General features: G+C 32.0%; 1 protein-coding gene across 1 annotated transcript in view; it reads left to right on the top strand.

The window, feature by feature from the left end:
- The window catches only part of LOC132752671 (extracellular matrix organizing protein FRAS1-like), a 133,509-nt gene that overhangs the window by 67,845 nt on the left and 39,588 nt on the right, over nt 1-26,076 (top strand). The window contains exons 3-18 of the mRNA XM_060743034.1: nt 4,674-4,781; nt 5,330-5,419; nt 6,024-6,183; nt 15,246-15,379; nt 16,109-16,198; nt 17,097-17,201; nt 19,520-19,711; nt 20,244-20,330; nt 20,936-21,083; nt 21,511-21,801; nt 22,195-22,338; nt 23,864-24,004; nt 24,337-24,483; nt 24,849-25,001; nt 25,383-25,523; nt 25,863-26,003. Coding sequence (XP_060599017.1) covers nt 4,674-4,781; nt 5,330-5,419; nt 6,024-6,183; nt 15,246-15,379; nt 16,109-16,198; nt 17,097-17,201; nt 19,520-19,711; nt 20,244-20,330; nt 20,936-21,083; nt 21,511-21,801; nt 22,195-22,338; nt 23,864-24,004; nt 24,337-24,483; nt 24,849-25,001; nt 25,383-25,523; nt 25,863-26,003 — 2,272 coding nt within the window. The remainder of the gene's footprint in view (nt 1-4,673; nt 4,782-5,329; nt 5,420-6,023; nt 6,184-15,245; nt 15,380-16,108; nt 16,199-17,096; nt 17,202-19,519; nt 19,712-20,243; nt 20,331-20,935; nt 21,084-21,510; nt 21,802-22,194; nt 22,339-23,863; nt 24,005-24,336; nt 24,484-24,848; nt 25,002-25,382; nt 25,524-25,862; nt 26,004-26,076) is intronic.

A 26,076-nucleotide genomic window follows, 5' to 3' on the forward strand; every position in this document is an offset into this window, starting at 1 on the left:
TGAAAGTGCTTTTACTTTCCAACAGCATTTTAATGATGTCTCCCTAGTTGTTGTTGATATTTAGATAACAGGGTCTCCAGATGGAATTTTTATAATTATGCCCCCGCCATGTAATGGCCGGGGCATATAGTGTTACCCTATTCCGTCCTTCCGTCATTCCGTCCTTCCGTCCTTCCGTCATTCCGTCCTTCCGTCATTCCGTCCTTCCGTCATTCTGTCATTCCGTCATCATCAGTTTCCGTTCATTATCTTAGTAACCGTTGCACATATTCAACTCAAATTTGACATATGGATATGTCATGAGAAAATACAGGTCAAGTTCGAATTTGGTCATGGTTCGATGATTTTTGGCAGAGTTATGCCCCTTTTACTTTGAAAATAATATGAAATTTTCAGTTTCCGTTCATTATCTCCCCAACGGTACAACACATTCAACTCAAATTTGACATATGGATATGTCATGAGAAAATACAGGTCAAGTTCGAATTTGGTCATGGTTCAACGATTTTTGGCAGAGTTATGCCCCTTTTACTTTGAAAATAATATGAAATTTTCAGGTTCTGTTTATTATCTCCCCAACCATACAACACATTCAACTCAAATTTGACATATGGATATGTCATGAGAAAATACAGGTCAAGTTCGAATTTGGTCATGATTCGATGATTTTTGGCAGAGTTATGCCCCTTTTACTTTGAAAATAATATGAAATTTTCAGTTTCCGTTCATTATCTCCCCAATGGTACAACACATTCAACTCAAATTTGACATATGGATATGTCATGAGAAAATACAGGTCAAGTTCGAATTTGGTCATGGTTCAACGATTTTTGGCAGAGTTATGCCCCTTTTACTTTGAAAATAATATGAAATTTTCAGGTTCCGTTTATTATCTCCCCAACCGTACAACACATTCAACTCAAATTTGACATATGGATATGTCATGAGAAAATACAGGTCAAGTTCGAATTTGGTCATGATTCGATGATTTTTGGCAGAGTTATGCCCCTTTTACTTTGAAAATAATATGAAATTTTCAGTTTCCGTTCATTATCTCCCCAACGGTACAACACATTCAACTCAAATTTGACATATGGATATGTCATGAGAAAATACAGGTCAAGTTTGAATTTGGTCATGGTTCGATGATTTTGGCAGAGTTTTTATGCTCCTTTTACTTTGAAAATAATATGAAATTTTCAGTTTCTGTTTATTATCTCCCCAACAGTACAACACATTCAACTCAAATTTGACATATGGATATTTTTTTGGAATGCCAAGGTCAAGTTCGAATTTGGTCATGGTTCAATAATTTTTGGCAGAGTAATGCCCTTTTCACTCCGAAAAAAATATGAAATTTACAGTTTCTGTTCATTATCTACCCAACAGTGTTACATATTCAACTAAAATTTGACATATGGATATGTCAAATGAATGGGCAGGTCAAGTTGGAATTTGGTCATGGTTCGATGATTTTTTGGCAGAGTTATGTCCCTTTCACTTCGAAAATAATATAGATACATCTTAGGAATAGGCAGTTTAAGTTTGAATTTGGTTGTGGTTCAATGATTTTGGACAAACTTATCTTTCTTGAATATTGGAAAAAATTTTGAACTTTCAGATTCAGCACTCATACTTTTGTGGAAATGTATGTAGCCATTATTTTGGCTACAAATATGAAATATGCTATTTTCAAAAGGTTAAGACTGAATAATTTCAGTGCTTTGAACATTGTATGAAAATGGTTTGTGTTAACATTGAAAAGTTTTAAGGGCTTTGAACTTAAAATGAAAACAATAATTTGTGCAAACAAATTTGGAACTAAATATAATAACATCTGAAATTTTGGCTGCATGCGGGGGCATCCGTGGCATGATGACACATTTCTAGTTTTTTTTTTTTTTTTCCAAATATTTTTGTTGCACAGTACATCAGATAACCCTTTCGGAGGTCATTAGTAAAGTGTGAGTCACAAGTCACCAGCATTTATTAGTTGAATATTAAGGGTTTTTTTGCTGCTCTTTTAGAAATCTGAGAATCTATAGTGACAAATAACATAGTTGTAGATCAGGACAGTGTCACAAAAAAGTTATATACCAGATGTGGGGAGTAATGCATACCTTAAGCATGAAACAGTGTCTTTTTCTTTTTTTTTGCTGAGTGTGCAAAAATTTTGGTTTAAATAAAACCACATTTTATAGTGATGTGAGTACATCATCATTACATTCTTTATATTTGAAATTTATTTAAAAAAAGTTTAAGAGAATTTTTACCAGATGGAATTACTCACAGTAAAATTATTACTCCTATATGATAAAAAAAAGCGGTTGAAGAGGTAAAGTTATGTAACGGTAATAAAAACTATTCAAACCTAATCAGGGGTTTAGAAAAGGGTCAGACCTCTAAACTGCACTTTTCTTTATGTCAGCAAAAAAATAAATAAGTAAAATACGAAAAAAAAAACACCAAGAAAAAGAGAAACTTTCACAGATGGTAATAGAAAATATAATGAAAAATATTTGTTAGGTCTTTTATTAGCATCTTTTTTTAAGGAAACTATAAAATATTCATTCAAGAAAAGAATTCAATAAAATTGAAATCTTTATAAACTTTGTCACATAATAAACTGGTAAGGAAGTATCTGATAAATATATTTTTAGTCAGGAAAATACAAAAAATTCAAGATAATTTTTTTAATATGGTTTATTCAGTTTCTTGATTTTTATGGGGCTTGTAAAAAAAATTGTGAATAAAGTTTTATATGCATCAAAAATGTTCATGTTTTGAAATATTTTGCACTTTTTGTTAATTTGATATGGAATTAAAAATGCTGAACCCTATCATTGCCAGTTTTAATGCCATGAAGGTTGTTGTCATAGCAGATGGCATAGATTTGACAAGATGATTTCATTTCACAATTATTTAATGCTATGAATCTCCAGTTTTGTAAGATTTAGGCCTGCCAAATTCCTTAAAGTCTGACCAGACTCTTAAGCTAGACTGTTGGCTTCAAATACTAGCATTATGATATAAAACCCTTGTAAAAAAAAATGAACAGTTCCTTCTTCAATAAATGTAGGGCTAATCAATTACACTTGTTCACAGTTCTAATTTCTCGCTTGAAATTTAATGAAATTGTAAGAATATTTAGATGTTTTGTGGTTATGTCAAACAATCACTGTAAAAATCAAAGGATGATTTTCTAGCTAAACTGGTGCTGAGGAAAACTTTGGACATGATCCTCAGAGCATAATTTCAGTCAGAACCGGTACAACAGAGCAGCACCATAAACTTTTCATAACCTGGTATCCTCACATGAAGAACTACTTTTTCAAAGCTATTATAATAGTAAAATAAAAAACACTATTAAAGTACATATTATATAGCTATTAACTATGATGTCACACTTTAAAAAAAATTCTACTGGTTCTACTTAGTTGCCCGTTTATGCCTGAAATAATGCACGGAAAGGCACCTAAGGTCTTCCTCAACCAGTAAAGCTGGAACGTCGCCAAATGATCTATACTGTGTTGGTGTGACGTAAAACCCAATCAAACAAACAAACATATCTGACTTATAATGTTGTAATTATTCTACCTATCTGTGAGATAGTTGCTTTAATGTCTCCAGGCCTGGCACCGTGCCTGAAGGTTTTGTTATACTGACCTGCTATCAAAATATTTTAAGACATTTTTTAAGGCTGATCTAATTGTCATAAACACCTGGTCATATTTTTATATCTATCATAACTTTATTTCATAAAATAGTTTGTCTATTCAATTTGCACATCATGATAATGTGTAATATCTAATATGATTTATAGCTTTTTGCATGGTGTCGCCCTGTATCAAGATTATTTAGATTATTTAGATACTGGCAAACAAAACTGTGGCGGAAAAAAATAAAATTTGAAAATTGCAAAAAAATATAAATGTAGTGCCAGGTTGTACTAATACCTTGTCAACATAGATAGTAACAGTTTTTTTATCTTTGGCATTTATTTATCTATGTCACATGACTTATGTAATTTGTGATACTTTACTCTTTTTAAGATGACTAAGTGTGGAGTAATTTTAAACGCCCCTGATAACTATTTGCATTTCTTAATTGTTACAAGATAATTTGGTGTCTGCATCTTTTCTATTACAAGTGTTTTAGGTCAACAACCTTTTTTCTCATTGACTTGTTGTGTTATATTTGCCCTGCTTTTAATTTTGGTACAAGTGAGTATCAAATGTATTAAATCAACCCAGCATAGTCTAATAGTGAACATCTAATATATTTAAGTGTATAAAGCTATATATATACAATATATATCTGCTGCATAAATTATTGTTTCAATTTTTGGAAAAAAGAATACTTCCAAAATGTTTGCTTGAAATAAATATGGTACTAGATTTCCACCATTAGATTATGAAATTTTGCTGTTGATAAGTTTTATAAAAAGCATTTTATAAGATATAGCTTTATACTGTATAATGTATCTCTTCGAGGAAGATTCACAGATACTGGCGTTAGGTAAGATTGACTGGTGAATAATTATGAAGTACCAAGAAAAGAAAAATATGCTGTTTATTGACCTACCAAGTGCATGCCATTGTTTTCAGGAGCAAAATATGTAAAATATTTGGTTTTGACAATTATTTATGAGTTCTGTTATTGTGTATTTTCAGAAACACACAGTGTGGCAGCCAGGACCTTGTACGGTGTGTACCTGTGAGGATCCTATTGTACTGTGTGAAACAATCAGATGTACAGATCCACAGTGTGACTATGACAAGGTAAAATTGATGATACCGTTCTCTTAAACACATGTTCATAGCCTGTCTTTTTGATAGGGAAAGTACCATAATTCTTGAATTCTATATTCAGCGTCAAATTATCTCCCTTTCATCTTTCTCCGGCTACAGAGAATGGACTAGGGCATGTTGTTATCTAAATCATAACTTTATATAGTTATCTGTTATATTAAAAAATATATTAATGTTCAGGTGTATAAATATTAAATGTTGTAAGTCAACTATTTTAGCCACTTGAAGATTGAACTTGCAGTGGCTGGTGGCAAAATGGCTCATATATAGTTAATGTGGTGGATCAATATGGCCAGGTGGCCACTACAAATTTTAATGTTTTGAACTTACTGCACAGCAATATAAGACAATAATATCATAATCATTATTTTTTTATAAAATCATTTTAATTTTTGTTACAGATTTTTGATTTAAATTGTATTAACAGCTGCTGTATCCCTACTACATTTATGTGTAAAAAATCCCCTTTAGGGCTGCAATCAGAAGTTATTGGTGATATTTTAAACTTTTTTTTTCAGGGAGAGTACCTGGAGATATCAGCTGACAGCTGTTGTCCTGAATGTGAACCTAAACTAGCCTCATGTACATATCAACAACAAAATATACCTGTAAGTAATAATCATAATGTTTTATTTTAAGGTATTACATCCATCTCTTTATATATATGTCCATATTATATTAGATTTTGCCATTTTTTTTAAATGGGTGGAAGGAACTTGAATATACTATACGATGGGAGAATGATTGCTTTTTTCACAGTATGTAGGATTATGTAGAATTACCCATTGAAGATCACACAAAAAGTGTTCCCGTATACATGCATTTCTTACATAGCAGTGTTATTAAATTCAAGTTATACAGTTTTTGTAAATATATTCAATACTTTAATGTCCCTAAAATCAGGAGTATTTCAAATTTCCCTATATTTTTATGGGACAATCTTTGCTATATTTCAAAATTACTAAACACTGTTACTGTAATGAATAATGGGCAACTGATTTAAAATAAAGAGAGATGAAACTCTGTCATGCCTTTTTGACAAATCATATCAATTCAAGAATGAAAAGACATTACAGAGTTTGTCATTTAGGGACGGTGCCTCTAATTGATGTATACATTAAGAGGGGGTTATTTCACACAGGTTTTACTGTATGTCTGTATATCACAGAGCTGTTGTCATGTCAGTTGTCATGTATTATTATATAACTGCAGCATAATACCGAGTGGAATCCTGAGCCATGCGTAAGCTGTCGGTGTGATGACGGGGAGGTCGATTGTGCCAAATTACCATGTCCTTCAAAAACGTGTAAACCAGGGGAGATTATCCAAAACCTACCGGGACAATGTTGCCCACAATGCATTCCTGCTGGCAGTGAGTATAAATTATGATTCCATAAAAATGGAAATTATTGGAAAATTTGAAATGTTCAAGAAATAGAGGATATTGAATGAATTAAATGCACGAGTTGAATAAAATTATATTATGTGAGCCTCTGGCGAGCATAATATTATTTTATTCAACGAGTGCAATAAATTCAGTAATGAACTTACACAAATTTAATATTCTATTAATCGGCATGGGTGAGTGATAAAATTTAATTTTAAGCCAAAAGACAACAAATGGACACTATGAATTAAATATATCCTTATTTAACACTTACCTGACTTAAATACTGTACCTTATCTTTACATCTGGACAAAACCATTTATCATTTGTAGGGATAATATAAACTCAGTGGAAAGCAAACAGTGTAGACCATGATTATATAGCACTGACATGCCAGCTGATCTTGGTCTGCACTGGAGGCATGGGTAGATTCAGTCTGTCAATACCAGCAGGCTTAGAGTTAACTCTAACAGACAGCAATGCCAAATTGCATTGGCATGGCTTTGCCAATCTATACAGTTACATTCATTGCCTGTAGTAGATATTATACTGATACATGTATTTTCAAATGTTTTGGTGATGATTGAAATACAACTAGTTGCTCCAATCTATATAAACTTAGATAACCATTAAAAGGGATGTAAATTTCTGATAAATTTAGTTTATGACATAGGTATTTGCTGGTGACCATGTTCACCTGTTAATGAAAGTGAACAAAGTTCAGAGTAAAGTCATCTCATGTCATTGATCTCTGCTTTATTTAACACCTGTTGCCTCACTTTGACACCTTGATTGTTCAATTAATGACAAAAATTCATCATAAATCATGAATATGATTGTATAAAAACCAGCGTCCCATCATGATGTACATGACATTTAACATCATCAAAATTATCAATTTTCTACAACATTGTTTCATATATGTTATGTCTTCAATCAAGCATTATGGCCACCCATAGACTAACTCATTAATTCAGACGTGATCTATTTGTGTTAGTATGTTAGAACACGTATTATAACATTATTGTTTAATGCATTATGTATCCATTTTTTTTAACCGGCCCTGACTTTTTGCTGTGCACTTAAAAGTATTTTACAGGGTTTAACGAAACGTTGAAGACAATGGTAAACTTGTTAAGAATTACAAAAGTATTTATTATTTATGAAATAGAAATTTTAAGCAAAACATAAAGCAAAAATGTGATGTCTTTGTTTTGTATTATACTGCAAGTAATTGTTATTTAACCCTGACCACACTTAATATATTAAATGGACTTGTCCATCTTTTAATTAGGACAAAACCATTCATTATTTTTAAGGAAAATTCCAAAATAATTACAGACTGATTAGCCAACAGTGCACACCAGGATCGGATGGCACATATGTGCAGGCTGCACTTGGTCTGCACTGGTGGTATGGGCAGGCTAAGAAATTCCGCATTTCAAACATATGAAAATAATGTTTTAAAGATTTGGCATGCATGTGATTGTTATTTTCTTTATAAATATCTTAAGTATTCAGTCGTGAACAATTTCAGGAAGTTGTTGATGGTAAAATGATTTCCTTAAGATCCTTAAGATTGCAACAGGTACTGTTAATTAATTGCTATAAAATCTTTAACATATGAAATTGTAATTAAAATTCATGTTCAGCTATGATAAATAATCATGCATTTAACTTTGGGACGATAAAATTTTTGCGGTGCACTTGAAATCGAAGTATATAGGAATAAGGCTATTGAGCATAGTCAATAAAATCTTAGATTATGATAATAAAAATTGTCAATCATATTATTATTATTACAAGAATTTTTATAATCTTTGAAGATTGTAATTAATCTCACCCGGAGGTCCCAAAATTACAGACCAATAGACTGTGATAAAGAAAGTGGCAAAGACAAGTGTGAAAGTCAATTGTTTGCCCTCCACCTTGTTATTGCCAAATTTATGGTCATAGAGTAGGAAAATAGGTGAAAATGGCAAGTGGGTTATAATCCGGTTATTTAAAACAAAAGCAAAGGTGCTTCCAGTGATAAGTAAATTGAAGACCTTTGAACTTGTATAAATGATTGTTGGACAGTTATGACGGACATTTCAAAAAGATTTCATACAAGTGGAACCTTTTGACAGCTGGTTTAGTGTAAATAATTGTGTCAAAGGGAATGATACAATAGATAATCGAACTGTCCTATCAGCTTTCACGACATTTGAATATTTTGTTTTATCTTGAGCAGTGTCCATTTGGTGTACCTTTTGTTTTTGTTCACGAATCGGAGTAAATTTGTCTTGTACAAGCTTTGTATCGCAAAGTGGCATGTATTTGAAACCATTGAGATTTTAATGTTCACGCCCTATACGCCCCGTGCACTCGTCAAAGCATTCTTGCGATAGAAGGTAAATATCTAAATGAACTAAATAGTAACTTGTCAAAAAAATAACAAAATATGATCTCATAGATATTTTAATGTTGACTATGTGATAAAAAGATTTTTTTGAAGATTCCGTGGCAAAAATGGGCTATTAGTTTATCAGTAAAAGAATCATTGTTCTGTAGTACTACTTTGAGAAGGGCATAAATATTTTACAATGTTGTAATTGCATTAATTATAGCGATGTTATGAAATATGATCGCGGGTGTTACTTTTCTTTTGATAGGTTATTAGACTTTATTGGGTTATAATGTTACGGATTATAGTTTCGCGTCAGTTGCATTCTTTTGCTGTAGCTGTTATGTTGGTACACGGTTTTTTGGTTAAAAAATTGAAAAGATTTTGTAGTGCAGATTTCTTATCTGAACACCTTAGAATACCTTAGTTGTTAGTTTTTAGGTATAAAATTGTCATATTTTAATTATTGTAGCATTAATATACCCTAGTATCTTTGTAGAAAGATAATAAATTTTGTCAAAATGAAGACTGAAATATTTTTGGTATGTAAAATTAGAAAATACTTTAGTGCAAAGTTTTAACTTAACACTATAGGCCGTCACCAAGACTAGCCAATGCTAAGCAGTATAAACCAGATTATAGGGCTGGATGCTGGATTTTAGAAAATTCTTATTGAAATTTCATAAAATAGCTACAATGTATTCTAAAGACTGTACTTGGGATTTCCATTATCAAGATATTTAGTAATGTAAATGTAATGTACTAGGTGCCCCCACTAGTGATTTATTTAACTGTCCTTTCTCAGGTGAATGATGTTTACTACAAATAGGTTTTAGTAAATTTAATGGTAAATTTTCATTTATTTTATTATCATAAAAAATTGAAATGATTTTGAGCTAATAGCATCATAATGTGCTTAAAGTGAATCTAACTCCTAGATTTCAGGTGTACTTATTCAATATATCAACAAATTTTATTTTAAATGTATCTAAAACCTTTTAATTGCAGATAGAAGTAATAAAAAAAGATATTGAAGTAGATATGTTACAGGTGATTTTTAAGGTACAGGTGAATATGAATAAAACACACTAGTCAGTTTTAACTTGAAACCCCAACTCCTGAAGGCAGTGCAGTGCCAAGCCAGTGAAATGAAGTATATACCTACCACCTGTACCAGCAATGCTGTGTTTTTTTTAGTTCTAGATAGTGGGGGATATGTCCAACATGCAGTTTGGTGGATAAATACAACATATATTTTGGGATATATCCAATATACAATAAGGGGATTTAGAAAGGATTTTATATACCATATGATTCCACAGGGCAATCATTTTAAAAAACCAGGGTTTTGAGAATTCAAAAGTCCAAGTCCCTACTTCTTAAAAGGGTGTGCTGATTTTGGTCAAGGGGTTGGGCTGGCATAACAATTGGCTGGTGTATAATAACTAACAGGCAAGCCAGAACAATTTTAAATTTTCGTTCTGTTAACTCTGACATATGACTAAGTACAATTTTCTGTCAGCTGTTAAGGAGTACTTTTTCCCTTATTTTGTAAGGTTAAGTGTTACGATAAGTCGAAAATAAATCTTGGATGGCTATAAACACAGTTACTGTCACAAAAACATAGTTAACGTCAAAATACTTAACGTTTAACCCAATGAATTGAAGACTTAAATGGTAATTGTAAATTTTTCACTTGAACAAATTAGTGTAATTAGAATAAGTGATGTTTTTGTTGCTCTTTTTTCACAGTGTATGGTGTTACTATATAATGGGTAAGTTAAATGATAATGACCCCTCATTATTGAAACAGAGATGGAGAATCACGTATGTCACATGATTGTCTCTGTAACTGGGTCGGTAAACCGATGCTCCAGTACTTGTGCGGTAGATTGCTGACAATCTCACGGTAAATTGATATAAATGGCGAATTAACGTTAAAATTATACACACCTATAATTAAAGAGTAACATCTTTGACTTTTTGACAAATATATTGTGTCAACTTTGTGATGTATTGATATCTTAGATATTTCAAAGTGAAAAGTTCATGTTTAGATTTTAGTTACAACACGTCTATCGAAGGTTGTATTTCTGGTCGAAATTGTGTAATTCAAGACTCGAACTTAGTAGGGAGTCGAAGAAAATATTTCATTATTTTTTGTCTAGTTTTTAGTTACACGTGAAATATGATATAAACAAGCCTTCATATAAATTGAACAACTAATCATTGGATATTTTCAGATATTTATACATGTTCAAAACAACCATTTAGTGTTCAGCATGGTCAGGGCATGTGTATACATGGAGTAAATCGTCACCTTAGTGCAGTAATTGGTTAACTCAGTATATAATTTTATAAGAGTTAATCTGTTACTGCACTGAGGTGACAATATGTAAAAAGCAAACTAAGATCTTTGAAAATGTGCAGTATTTGGCTACCTTTTATTCTTCAGATTTGATGTTTTGTGGTTTGATGACATTCAACTGAACCCTTTAACTCTTAAGTGCATATGCTTTATGTATAACAATATTATTTACAGATTAATCATTACTATGGATGTTATTACTGAACAGGTATTTTAAACATTGGAGAACATGTATTTATGAAATCCAGTGTTTTCCCATTCAAAGAAATGATATTCCCACAGTTTGTGCTACAATTTGAAAGGATCTTAATCCACCATCATCCCGCCCCTTCTATATTTGTACACATATACCTATCATTTTAATCTACCTACAGACACTTGATTATGTTTTCTCATTGATGATGTAATGTTATAACACAAGACATCTTGTGTTTTTTGTGAAATCCACTTGAGCTAAATCACATCGTGGAATCTGACATGAATGTGAAATGTGATTAATTAATTTTCTCTGAATGATTATTCCTGTTTGTTTCTCCCTGGAGCATTTATTTCATTCTCAAGTTAATGCATTTTGCAGGTATTTCGTGCATAAGGAGTTAATTAGATATGAAACATCAGCGCAGTTTATCTTCTGTGTTATCTCATGTTTAGAGTGACTCTTATGTAATAAATTATGAAAAAATATCAGCTATCAGAAATCAAAGACATCTCTAGACAATTTAGGTTAATTTACCCAGATGGTTTTTCCGTTTTTTTGGGTTGTTTTTTTTCAAGATTTTTTGTTGTAGATTTTCACATTTTTCGCAAAGTCTGCAAAATTGATTAACATGATAAAGTGCAGCCCATGTTATTTATAATGATTGTGTAACATTAAGATGAAGTGTCCTACCAGTAATATAGTTTTATTTATACAGTTATAGCTTACTTGGCAATTTAAAGAGTACCATATGTTAAATTTGTCTCAATGACTTCTCCTACTTTACATTGGCAACTGACCATTATTTGTGTGAGGGATTTTGTTTCAAATGATGACACTCAAAATGCTTCACTAAGCATTATTTCCTGCAGGCATTGAGTGAACACTCCTGAGTAGAACTAAGACTACCCTTCTTCCATAAGCTAGCTGGATAGATACATTATATGAGAGAAGCTAAAGTCCCTTGTGGGATTTCAACCCACAATACCATAGGACTAGTGGTATGAAGTCAGTAGTATAGTGTCGGGCCAAGTAAAAAAAAATCATCTCATATTAATTTTTTAGAGGTCAAGGTCATTCACTTAATTTCAGGAGAAAAACTTTAAAGATGTGAACTCAAAATAACCACTTTAGTATTAAGATAGTTTTTTATTAGATATAAATGACATTTTATGTCTGTCTATTTTAGCAAAAAATTTTTAATGTATTCTTGCAGTGTATTAAACTATTACATTGATATGTGCATGGTCAGCTTTTTAGAAAAGATTCTATGGTATGTTTATTAAGAAGGAGTTTTGGGGTAAAATTACAAGATAACTTTATCAATGTTTAACTTCAAAGAAAACTTTCATATACCAAACATAAATGTTAAAGCTTTAGCAATAAAGCTGCATCGATAAATTACTGTGTTTTTTGCCAGTTAGGGTAGATAAACACTTTCTTATTTTCTGATTTATATAAGATACTCTTTAAAACTGTCAAAATTGCTACAGCAAAGGGTAATAAAAGATAATGAAAAACAATTTTATGTGGTTTTCAATTTGTATTACAAATTATTGATAATGTAGGGCTACCTGAAGAATTTGTTTAATTTTGATTTAACGAGTTGAAATGAAATTTTTTACTGGAAAATTAGGCCCATATTTATTTTCGGTGTTAAAACCATATAGACTTATAATGGGTGTAATAAGGGTTTGTAATCTGCCAAAAATCAAACATTTTAAATTTGAATTTGAAAGTTTTATGAAAAAGAGAGTGTAATTTTTTGTATTGATGAATTCTTTGATGACGGAGGATATGAAATTATGATGTCTGCGTGGGAAGGGTTTATTTTGTAATAAATACAGGCTAAAACTAGAAATGTGTCCATAGGACACGGTGCCCCCACACTCCACCGATTTGTCAATCTTATGTCTCTTAAGGTCAAATATTTTTTTTGGCTACAGTCATGTGCCCAAGTTGAAAACTAAAAATCTTTTATTAAGTAAAGGGCAAATACTACAAATACTGAATAAATCCACAAGAAAACCCCTAGGTGCATAAGTACACATGCTGACCAACGTTCTTGTAAACTTTCAGGCCTACAGGTCAAATACTTTTTGAGTTACATGCAACACAAGTTGAATATTGTAAATTTTTACTAAGTCAAGGGCAATAACTCTAAAAATACTAAAAATATCCACACGAAAATACCCAGGTGAACAACTACACATGCTGAGCAACATTCCTGTAAGGTTTCATGACTGTAGGTAAAATACTTTTTTAATTACATGCAACACAAGTTGAAATTTAGAAATTTTTACTAATTCAAGGGCAATAACTCTAAAATTACTAAATATATCCACACAAAAATACCCAGGTGCACAACTACACATGCTGATCAACATTCCTGTAAGGTTTCATGACTGTAGGTCAAATATTTTTTGAGTTATGTGCAACACAACTTGAAAATTGCAAAATTTTTAGTAAGTCAAGGGCAATAACTCTAAAAATACTATAAACATCCACATGAAAATACCCAGGTGCACAACTACACATGCTGACCAACATTCCTGTAAGGTTTCATGACTGTAGGTCAAATATTTTTTGAGTTACGTGTGACATAAGTTGAAAATTGCAAATTTTTACTAAGTCAAGGGCAATAAATCTAAAAATACTAATTACATGTATATCCACATGAAAATACCCAGGTGCACAACTTCACATGCTGATGAACATTCCTGTAAGGTTTCATGACTGTAGGCCAATTACTTTTTGAGCTATGTGTGACACAAAAAGAGAACGGATGGACGGACGGATGTACATGGGTAAATCTAAATGCCCGCCCCCTATAGTGGGGGCACAAAGTCTTATTTTTCTCTGTTTTCTCTGAGCATATATTAATTTGATATATATATATGACATGATACTTGTTGTCAGGTATCAAACTTTTATTTACCTGCACAATGCATTTGTCTTCATGTCTATATCACAGGCGCTAGACACATATATTCTTTATATATTGTATTATAAGAGTATAATAATAGGTATATGCCTGTGGTCCATATTTGTTCAGGATTCATATAAAGAAATTTCACTACAGTTGTCAATACAGCACAACCTCTGTAGAGTGGCCCTCTTTGTAAAGCAGTGACCTTTTTACAACAACAGTAGTATCATTTCTTTATAGAATAACAATTCATGATATATTTAACCTCTCTAGAACAACACCTGTCAGCAACAGCCAAAGCCAAAATCTTCATCTCCCAAAGGGTTTTGCTTTGTAGAGGTTGCACTGTAATTACTTTCTGTTATGTTTCTTTACATACATCTATAATCATTTCTGTAAATAATTCCTCCTGTTAAAAGTAATTTATTTTATTAGTGGAATATGCAGTTTTATGAGAGATATATTTCACCACTTAATGGTATAGTTTGAGAGAATTTTGCCACCTTCCAGCTATAATGTAGGGAGTTATTGTGATAATAATTTCTCTATGATTGCCTATAAACAAATATTTGCTGCAATTTTATATCAATACAAGTGATAAAACATAATGCTTTATAACCTTGTAAAAGAATTAGTGTCCTAGGCTATATGTTGAAAAATGTTAGTTTTGTGTTTCTTGTGCAATGATGTGACACCCTAAAAATCTCTTAACTATAGAATATTTGTTTATTCCCATTAAATTTCAATGGAAATAAGTGCAATATATAATTAAGGGCATCAGAGTTTTGATTAAATAAGCATGGTAGTATTTAAGGGCCATTCAGAATTTAATGAAATAAGTATGGCATAGCTCCAACACCCTGCAAGTAGTACTCATGCAATTTTGCAGGTAATTGAAAATAAGTGTGGGAAATGTTTAGAGTGGTGCAGAATCTGATATAAATTAGTTTTGTACATTTTTAGAGCAATTCAGAATTTTTCTATTTTGAGAAAGTATGGTGTGCTTTCAGGGTCATGCAAAGATGAACAAACACAGATATAGTTGACATTCACGGTGATGTAAATTGTAGAATGTATGGTGTTCTTTCAGGGCCATGCAAAGTTGAATGAAAATGAAATAATAATCATTCAAGATGATGTAAATGGAAAAAGTATGGTGTATTTTCAGGGCCATGCATGTATGATGGGGAACAATATCCAGATGGTTCAGACTGGGAGATTTTACCATGTACTAAATGTGTCTGTACAGACGGCCAACATTCCTGCTATCCTGTTGATTGTCCACCAATAGTTTGTGCTGAGGTTAGTTATATTTATGTTATTCTTACTACTTTTATCAGTGTTTTGATTGGCTCAGTTTTAAGTCACCAACACTCATGTTGTGATATTGCGACTTTCCAAATATGTGTTGGTATTTCTTTAGAATTACTGAATTTTATTCGCTAGCTTTATTATAGCTTGTTGGCATGTAAGAATTCAGTGTCCATCATCAGACATCTTTCTGGTTGCTGAAGTTACAGTAGTCATGTGTCTATCAGCTTAGCTCAATAGGGAGAGCATCAGATTAGTAATTCAGGGGATGCTAGTTCTATCTATCCTCAGTGTGGGCGAGTCCTCCAGTATGTTCGAGGATAGTACAAGTTACAGATACAGAAAGATGCCCCAATTCCAGAAGCTTCTCTGGGTTTTTTAAGGTCCCAATTGTTTAGGCACCTATACATGGGACCTTGATTTAAAGTCTCATCCGAAAGACTGATTAGCAATTTTAGTTTGCCAGCCTGGGAATCAAACCCACAATGTTGAGACTACAAAACTTGCACTCTAACCAATGGAGCTATGCAGGCTGATTAATGTTAAGTTGATCCTTAGCATCAGCATCCAGTAACTGTTTTATTGGCTCATGGTCACTTTTCAGAATGAAGTACTGGAGACAAATCCTTGATAAGACTGGTTTCTGTTTCAATAATTGTTTCTTCTGTTTGCTTATATGTAAATATCAGCATCATATGTATCTTGTTTTCTCCTTCCCAGAATGCAGTACTGGAGACAGTTCCTGGATCATGTTGTCCTGTTTGCCACAGTCTGAATGCTACATGTAGAGAAGACAACAAAGAATACAAGGTATATAACTATCATTAAAATACATTTCTCACATACCCAAGCCCCTTTTGCAACTCCTTAAAAATGCTATTTCAGGGCCGTTCATTATATATTTTGATGTGACGTCATTTGGGTTATACAAACAAAAATCTTTGTGTTACACAATAGGCGCATTGATAACAAAAGGTTCTTTTACTCTTTAAACACTCTTTATTTTGGGTCTGTGATAAATCGAATAATATAGTCATGTACGTTCATTACTGAATTTATTGAACTCGTTGAATAAAATAATATTATGCTTGCCAGAGGCTTACATAATATCATTTTTTCTACTTGTTCAATAAATTCAGTGATGAACTTATACTCATTCAATATCCTCTATTTTAAACACTAGCAGAAATAATAATTTGTTAATGTCATCAGAGTTGAACGAGACCAGCATGTACATTTACATAATCTGACTGGGCTACATACTGTTGACTTGTCTAAATTTTAGTATTTCATTATCAAAGCCCTTTGTTAATAACAAGTTTCAAATAGTAGAATTATGAGCTTTATGCACTAGTCAAATGTGACCATTGAGGGGAATAGTAGTGACAATGAACCTTACTATTTTAGGCACAAAATAAATCCAGCACTTTTACCTGCTAGGCCTTATACAATGTACAGTTACATTTTTAGACAAGTTACTTTTACTGTATTGATATAGGTGTTGTGGTATTTTATTTTTAAATACAAATTTTCCTGACAAATTTGACATTAAGATACAACTCATAAAAGCTTTAGCGACTTTTTGCAATACAAAATTTTTTACTCCTGTCAAAACTGTAAAAAAATTTGATGTTGATTTATGCGTTTTTAGTCATGTCTTTTAAAACAGACTGCTACAATATTATTATACAATGTTGAATCATTTCAGACTGGTGAACAATGGAACAGGAATCCATGTACACTGTGTGTTTGTATTGGTGGTACAGTTGTTTGTACAAGAAGGGAATGTATTGGCCCTACAATATGTAATGGGGTAAGTAAACTTTTTGTAAAAACGATACTCTGTATGTAAATTATATTAAAATATTTTAAAAACTGCTTGTTTAGATATTGAAAGATTCCTGAGTGCACAACGTTTTAAGCTCAACTATTAGAAGAGAAAGATGACCTATTGTACTTACCAAGGCATCGGTGTCTTAGTTGGTGTCACGCTTTGGTTAAGTGTTTGGGTGCTCTTTGGTTTCTCCAGAACTACTGAAAGAAATGGGTTGAAAGTCACTTACTGAATTTAAGAGCATAAAAGGAAGTCACTGCTCAAGGCCTGTAACTCTTAATTGGATTTTGACAGAATTATAGCCCTTTTTGAACCTAGAAAATTTTACATTATCTATACTGTTGTTTTACTATAAAGCAAAGAAAATAGTCAGCCACGCTGTCCTACCAACAGCTCTTGTTTAGTATGTACATGTACTTCAATTGTCATACAATATATTGTGGGGGAGTATTTATTATAATAAAATGAGTATGTGTTAAGCTAGTTCATACCAGTAAAAAATAATAAATATCCATTTTTATGTCTTAATAAGTTAATATATATATTTTTTTCATGATTTATAACCCCTTTAATTTATAGGATAAATAATTTATTGCATGTTTAATTTATTGGAATTTTACATAACTTTCATTTTTAATACCTAGGTAATAGATCAGGCTAGGTTCAATAAAATTGACTAATTTACTAATTCGTAATTACGTTAAATAATATTGAGAAAGTATTTACATAAAATTTCATAAAAAAGTAAAATGCACATGAGGATGTAACTAATTTGATTAGGTAAATTTTGTAATATTTTGATGATGAAATTATCTGACATTGAGTTGTCATAAAAATATTTTGCGGTTAAATCTTATCGTTACACCTATAACTGGTTTGTACCGAAATTTACATTTACTATATTTTGTGCAGACGTTCATTTCATATCTTGTACTATTAACCGTAATTTATCCAATTTACTTCTGTAGGAAAGAAGCAGATTAGCTGCAGAGACTCATTTATACTAATTTAACATGTCAAAGTCGGACAGATAACTATATGATATAGATCCTCAAACGATGACTTGACAGAAAAAAATAATAAATTACCAAATTGAAAGAAATATTTTTTGTCGGAAAATATGCTTTGATATCTTGGATGTTTTTGTCATATATCACAAAATTGCTGTACTTATCCTGAAGACAGCATATGTCATTGTAAATGGATTTGTAAATGGATAATTTGAGATTAGAATAATAAATCAAAAAGATTTTATTACAGGGTATTATCATTAGAAGATTATATTTGCTGTCTCTTACTGTATAACATGTGAGGTATATGTTCGGCAGAGACACAAAAAATACAATTGTAACAATGATGCAGCAGACAGAATTCGTTTGTTGTTTATGTGTTCAAAGTTATATGTTCATTAAAAAAACAAAACCCATATCAGAATCAAAGAACTGAAACGTCCTATGGCTTCTAATTGGGGGAAATTTTCTTGTTAATGAAGCTATTTTTAATTAACAAATGATTTGATGAAACATTTGATGTAACGTAAGAACCAGATTAGATAGAACTAAGATTATAAATAAAACTGTAAGGCAATATTATCTGATTGGTCCGTTTAGAATCAGGAATGAGAAACAAGATGTGATTGGTCAGTTTAGAATCAGGAATGAGAAACGAGATCTCATTGGTCAGTTTAGAATCAGGAATGAGAAACAAGATCTGATTGGTCAAGTTTTATAGTCTGAATTGTTAAACAGAGTCTGGTTGATGCATTTTGAGTCAGTATTGTTATTTCAATGTTTGTATTGCTATTTATATTATATTTGGCCTCTTCTGCATCTGAACTACATTTGTATTCAGTTGTTTTATCAAACAGGCATAGGCATTTATGATCTGAGTTTTGAAAAATCAATGACATTATTTCTTAGTCAGTCAAAAAGATAATATTTTAAATTACTCTCACAACTGTTCAAGTTGAACCATTGACATTAGTTAATTTTGACTTGAAACTGTAAATAACACTGAGCTCTGAAATTTTACATGAAATTTCAAGCTCAGTTATTCCACAAAATTTAAGTTTATAGTTAGGTAATTTATTCAATGGTGCAAGAAGATATTCTTAAATAGAAAAAAAAACTGAATCCCTATAGAACGCTCAAAAAGACAAAATTGTAAATGTTGCAGGCTCAGTTTAAGGACAGTACTCAAAAAATTGCTAGTGGAATTCAACATTTAAACACGTAAATGTGAAATTTTGAATTAAAAAACATCCGCAGATGTGTTAAAATATTGGATTATTGTTTCAGGGTGAGGAGAGAGTGACACGACCTGGTGAGTGTTGTCCGGAATGTGTGCCAAAATCTGGTGTATGTAGTGATGAGGAACCAATACGATTTAGTGGCGACATTTGGAACACATCGACATGTGATTACTGCATTTGTAATGATGGGGAAGTGCAATGCCATACTGCTATCTGTGAAAATATTGTCTGCTTTAAGGTAATGTAAAAGTATTGTCAGAGTTTTAGGTATTGTGAAAATATTGACTGCTTCAAGGTAATGTGAAAATATTGTCTGCTTTAATGTAATGTGAAAATTGCAATGTGAAAATATTAATTGAGTTTAGAGCTATGTGAAAATGCAATGTGAAAATATTGCCTGAGTTTAGGGGTATGTAGAAATGCAATGTGAAAATATTGCCTGCTTTAAGGTAATGTGAATATATTGTCTATAAAAGTAGAGCAAAGTCTGTTTTAGAATATTTTCTGCTTTAAAATATTCTGAAAATGCAGTGTGAAAATATTGTTTGTGGAAAATGCTATATTAAAGACATTTTCAGGTAAAGTACAATATTTTACAAAGGCAAAGAAGGAAAATTTAAACTAGTGAGATAATTTTCTTTAACTTTGAACTTCTTTTCAGAAGAAGACTAAATGTCAAGGCTAGGAAAAGTGTTTGTTTATATTGAACAGATTGTATTTATATAATGTAACAAAGTGAAATATATATATCATTGTGTCATATATTGTAGGAAGAAGTGCTGGTCCACCTTCCAGATACATGTTGTCCTCAATGTATCATCCCTCCATCTTGTGAATTTGCTGGTCAAGTTTACACTGTAAGTCTTGCTGGAATCTTTTTATCTTATTTCTTACCCCCTTGCCACTTGTCAATGTAATACTACCTAGAAGTAACCTTTTAGAATTTCACTATGAACCCTGGTGGTGGGAGTCTAAGAAACAAAATGAGCTGCGTCTTGACAAAACCAACATAATGGGTTTGTGACCAGCATGGATCCAGACCAGCTTGCGCATCCCGCAGTCTGATCAGGATCCATTTGCTTGTTTTTCGCTTTTACCCCAAATCGCTGCTAACAAGGGGGGAGGAAATGATAGTCTGAACAAGCAAATGATCACTGATCCAGAAAACACGGACGTTGCGGCAAAGTTGGTTCTTTAAAAAAACCCAATGCTGGTCCACAACACACATTAAAATTGGTTTTGTGTATTGGCAATATCTTCAGTGGTTTTGTAAACAATATCTCAGAATTTGACAATTTAAACAATGTCTCTTGTTTTAGAAATACAGCATAAACAGCATTTTGAGGACTGTATATGCTACAATGTTTTGATTTCTAGTTGACATTTATTAATGTCACAAAATTAATATAGTATAGAAAGGAAAAATGTAGGAGAATAAGTTAAATATAGCATGATATTTCAGGATGGAGAGAGATGGATGACAGATGATTGTAGAGTATGTTTCTGTGACTCAGGGAAACCTAAATGTTATACTCAACATTGTCCAGCTTGTCCTGCAGGGACTAGATCTATAGCTGAACCGGGGGAGTGCTGTGGTACCTGCCAGAAAGGTTGGCCTTTTTAAAATTTACAAGATCATGTTTTTAATAGTTTAGTATGGTGAGGATTGTCACTTGCTTTTGACAAAAACATCTTGAAATATATTTTAAAGATTTTTTTTCAAATTTAAACACAAGAGCAACTTAAATTCTTATTATATCTAAGGAAACTTTACATGCTCATTCTGGTTGTCTGCTGACACATTGAAGAAATATTGTTTATTTTGATAAATGTTTATCTTCACTTTATAGATTATCTTTTGATTTTGTAAATATTTTTAATAGAAAATGAGATTATTTTTGAATATATATCCCTTTAGTTTCATGAATTTATGTCATTTTTATGTCAAAAGGGATTTTCTGTACATCATGAAACTTAGGATTGTAAGTAAGCCAGTCTTTTTTCATACCATTACATATAACATTTTGCACATTACAGTTATGTGTAGTCCGGAGTGTTTAGATTGCCAGCCCTCGGCACCAGACAACTGTACAGAATGTACAAATACCAAACTGTTTACACAAGATGGCCGTTGTCTACATATGTGTAGAATGGGATATTACCCATCACCCTCTGGTGTATGTACACCGTGTCATAAAACATGTTACACATGTGTAGGTGGGACCCAGTATCACTGTGAAATGTGTCAGCCTGGTCTAATGTGGAAACACGGGGAGTGTGTTAATCAGTGTGGGCTTGGATACTACCTACAGAATGGTAGATGCCTTGGTGAGTGCAGTTTTTAAAATATTTCCTTCATATATGCTATTTGCTCTGTATGTAATTTTTTAAGTATTTTGTCCAAGTTATTGATAACAAATATTATTTTGCTAAGTCTCAAGGCTTTAATATAGTGATAAATTTCTTGCAGTGATGATAGCCCTTGTATACAGGACAAATGTTATAGCTAGATGAATTCCGAAATAGGAGGAACAGTAGGTCGAAGAAAGTAAAATTTCTGAAGTCTGTTTAAATGCATTTGTCTATGACAAAAAATGGAGCTAAAAATACATTTTTAACCTTAATTTCAGCCGTTTTAAAATGTTGAAAAGAACAATTTCTATTCTTACAATCAAGTCTTACTTTAAACATTTTTACTGAAATCATTTTGATGTATTTCAGAATGTGCAGCATCATGTAAGAGTTGTAATGGGCCACGCCCAGACCAATGTGTGTCATGTACTAACCCCGCCCAGGTCGTGTTTCATGGTGCGTGTCTGGATAAATGTCCAGATAACTTCTACATCAGATCAGGAAAATGTATAGGTATAACTTATATCTTATACAATGTACTTAGCATCCTGCTAATTAGTATAACAAATTTATACACTTCCATTTATAAGTAACTTTTTAGAATTTCACTATGAACCCGGAGTGGCAGGAGTCTAAAGTTTTAGACCTTTATTAAAAGTATTCCACTGAAGAATTTTTCACATGATTAGACTGGAATTTTTTTTTTGGAGACTTTTTTATACCATCTGATACAGGTGTAAACCAATTACTGTGTGCAAAATTTCAGATTATTTGCTCTATCTGTTTCTGAATAATTATTTTTATGGTGCAAAATGACCTGGAATTGGGATTTTTACTTTTACTCATAGTAAGACCATGTTTTAAGCTTCATTCAAGCCACATATGGAATTATCCACCAATACAATGAATTATTGTTCAGAAAAACCTGTATTTAAAGCCACTCTTATTGAGCATGTGACTGTATTAGTCACTACACTAGTTTCCCATATGCAAAATTACCTGTCTTTTACAAGTTGTGACTTAATTTCATCAAAATGTAAAATTCATTCAATATGAACATGATACACAGCTTTCCAGCTTCATATTTTGAGCATAGCTTGAAAGATTGATTGTTTTTTTTCTTCATAAAAAATGTCACAGGAAGTTTTGTTCTCTCCGTAAACTGATTGTCGGTTTGTTATGGAAATTGATTATGAGGAAATTAAACTTTTTTTCTAATTGTAGAATATTGAATATTATGTCATTTTCTTTAATTACAATTCTTGATTGAATTAATGATATTTGTTTATTTGAAATTGTGTTCAATAGTGCCTGTACAGGAAATTGAAAAATAAACAACTCTTGTTTATTTCTATAATGGTTCAGGGATTATAGGTTGAAATGAATTTATTGAATTGATAAATATAATCTAAATAATGACAAATATGGTCTCTCAAAAACAAGTGAGCAGCAAGCCTAGAGGATTATGTGTCAGCCTCTCAGCCCATGGATCATAAGTTTGGGCCTTACTCAGTTCAAGACTGATATTAGTATTGGTTATGTCTGGAAAATGGATATCAAAGTGATTAAATAAAGAGAACCTGTTTCATAGTCAAGTTGAAATTCATGTTTTGAAAAATGAATTGATGTTACACTAAAATTAAATGAATTAGAAAATTAAAAAAAAAAAGTATCTGATAGAGAAAGATTACCTGTATGTTGACTGTTTTCCAAAGTGATGATTTATACATGTTTGTCTGGTTGTTGGAATAGTATGAATATTAAATGTCACCAGCAATATTGACTTGCCTATGTAACCAGTGTTAAATCCAGTCCGCACTTCATTGTGGTCCAACCAGATTATATATGCCTTAGTTTTAATATTAGTAAATGGTCCAATTTTATGGCAGGACTGGTCCACTGCACAAATTTATTCAGATAATGATTCAGGTCAATGCGTTTGTGAAAGTGAACAATTTAAGGAGAACTGATAAAAGTAGATTATTGATATAAAAAAAAATGCAACAAATGTAATGTAGTGCGATGGTCTATTTTTCAGCCTGCCACCCGACGTGTAAAACCTGTACACCAGACGGATCTGCCTGTGACTCATGCTGGCAAGGTGGTTTCTTACATCTCGGTCAGTGTGTAACAAGATGTTCTGTTGGTTTCTATGCCAACCAAGATGGCTCCTGCTCACGTATGTCTTGTTGTTTATATGAGTATTATGAAAAGATAGTTAGGTTATTATAAGTCTGACAGTATACAAGAAAATTTACTTTTGGAGTTTGAGTTTAACTTGCATTGATCTGATGAAAGAATTAAACATGTGCTGTAGGTGCAAAATGAGAATAACTTTTCGGCTTTCCCAAAAGAAATCATTTTTTAAAAGAAAAATTTGCAATGTTTTGTGTCTCATGTCTTTCAGCAATGGTGCATACACAATTTTTGATGACTATACATGAATAAATCTTCTTCATGTTCTTTTTTTCCCCTAAAATTAAGTTAATAAAATTTCTGATGTATTTTCAGCTTGTCACCCAGCTTGTGAATCGTGTAGTGGAGGATACAGTAAGAACTGTACGTCCTGTTATCCTGGTTCCCGTATCAGCAAGAAGGGCAAATGTAGAAGTGTATGTGAGAAGGGGAAATACATGTCTGTAGATGGCACCTGCAAGAGTGAGTTGAAAAAACAATTCATGTTCAAATGAATAATTAAATATTTGATTTGTTAGAATTATTGTTCCCCAATTGTTGGCTTCACAGCATAAAATCATGAAATTGACATAGTGTTGAACCGTTACAGTTTGAAAAAAACATTGGAGCACATAGTATAGCATAAATATATGACCTAAATTTAAATTTCTGAATTAAAAAGAGGAGTTATTGCCCTTGTCTATAGAAAAAAAACTGCATGAAAGTTTCATTATGTTATAATTGTGAGATAATTTACTCTTAATGAAAAAAAAACAAGACAAGCTCCCTCCATTGTGCTAAAGTAAAGTACATTGTAGGTGCAAATTACATGTATGTATATATTTCAGATTGTGAGACTGGTTGTTCAGAATGTCATGAATCATGGAACGGTGAGACGTCTATATGTAGTACATGTGACGATAGAGACCTGTTACCCTCCGGTAGCGAGTGTATTGAAGAATGCCCGTCAGGACAATTCCAGGAGTACAAAGTCTGTAAAGGTATTGTTGTTTATATTATCAAAACTTCAATGAACTTATCTTATGAGTGGCAGCGTATCCAAGTGGTTAAAGTGTTGGACTAGTAATCTAAGGATTGCTGACTGCGTGGGTTCAAACCCTGTCAGGGGCAAGCAGTTGTTTCCTTGATCAAGAAACTTTACATTCATTGCTTAGTACTGGTTGGTTCCAGGAATGGATTTGAGAGTGTTTCAATAAGCTTAAAGCTTCCAACACAATCAAACTAAAATATATTTGTAAAAACTAAACTAAACTAATAAACTAATCTATTCCGCAGTTTAAGACAAAAAGAAATTAAATTCTTAAATGTATCTATATCATATTTGATTGATATAAATCAATTTTATGATTTAAAATTTACAGATTGTGGAGAGAATTGTTTGGCATGCACATCTCCAACTGGATGTACAAAATGTGGGTCTGACATGTTGATATACAGGGGCCTGTGTGTAGAGAGGTGTGCACAAGGACAGTTTGAAGATGGCTCTTCTCTAGCTTGTAAAGGTACGCTTACATTGCTTAATTGCAAAGTTTTATTTTTGGTCTAGAGATTGTTTATGTTGAATTTCAATATAACAAAAATGACTAAGTTCTATCATTTGCAAATCTTTATTTTTGGGTTAGAGTATAGTAATTGCATTTAACAATTCACTGAAACTAAAATATTCTCCCGTTTTTAAAGAAGTAATTAAACATTATTTAGTTGCTTAAACTTTTTTCTTATTTGAGAAAGAGAAGAAATTGATACAATAAATAACTATAGTTACTTAAAATTAAGAAGAATTCAGAAATCTTAATTTCTTTTTTTTATTTTATATGTAAATCTTGATTGTTTTATTGTAGATTGTAATAAGGACTGTCTGCGTTGTTACAGCGAGAAAGAATGTAGTGTATGTAATAGTGAGACGTTCCTCAAGAATGGTGGGTGTGTCACAGAATGTGGGCAGGGCTTTATGCCAAATATGGAAACAAGAGAATGCCAACGTAAGTGCTATATAATAGTATGTCATATTTTAAGTCTGATCAATCAGACTGCCCTGATTCTACTCTCTACATT

Source organism: Ruditapes philippinarum, unplaced genomic scaffold (genome assembly GCF_026571515.1).
Source record: "Ruditapes philippinarum isolate M1 unplaced genomic scaffold, ASM2657151v2 ctg2671_1_1_1_1, whole genome shotgun sequence".
NCBI classification, from domain to species: Eukaryota; Metazoa; Mollusca; class Bivalvia; order Venerida; family Veneridae; genus Ruditapes; species Ruditapes philippinarum.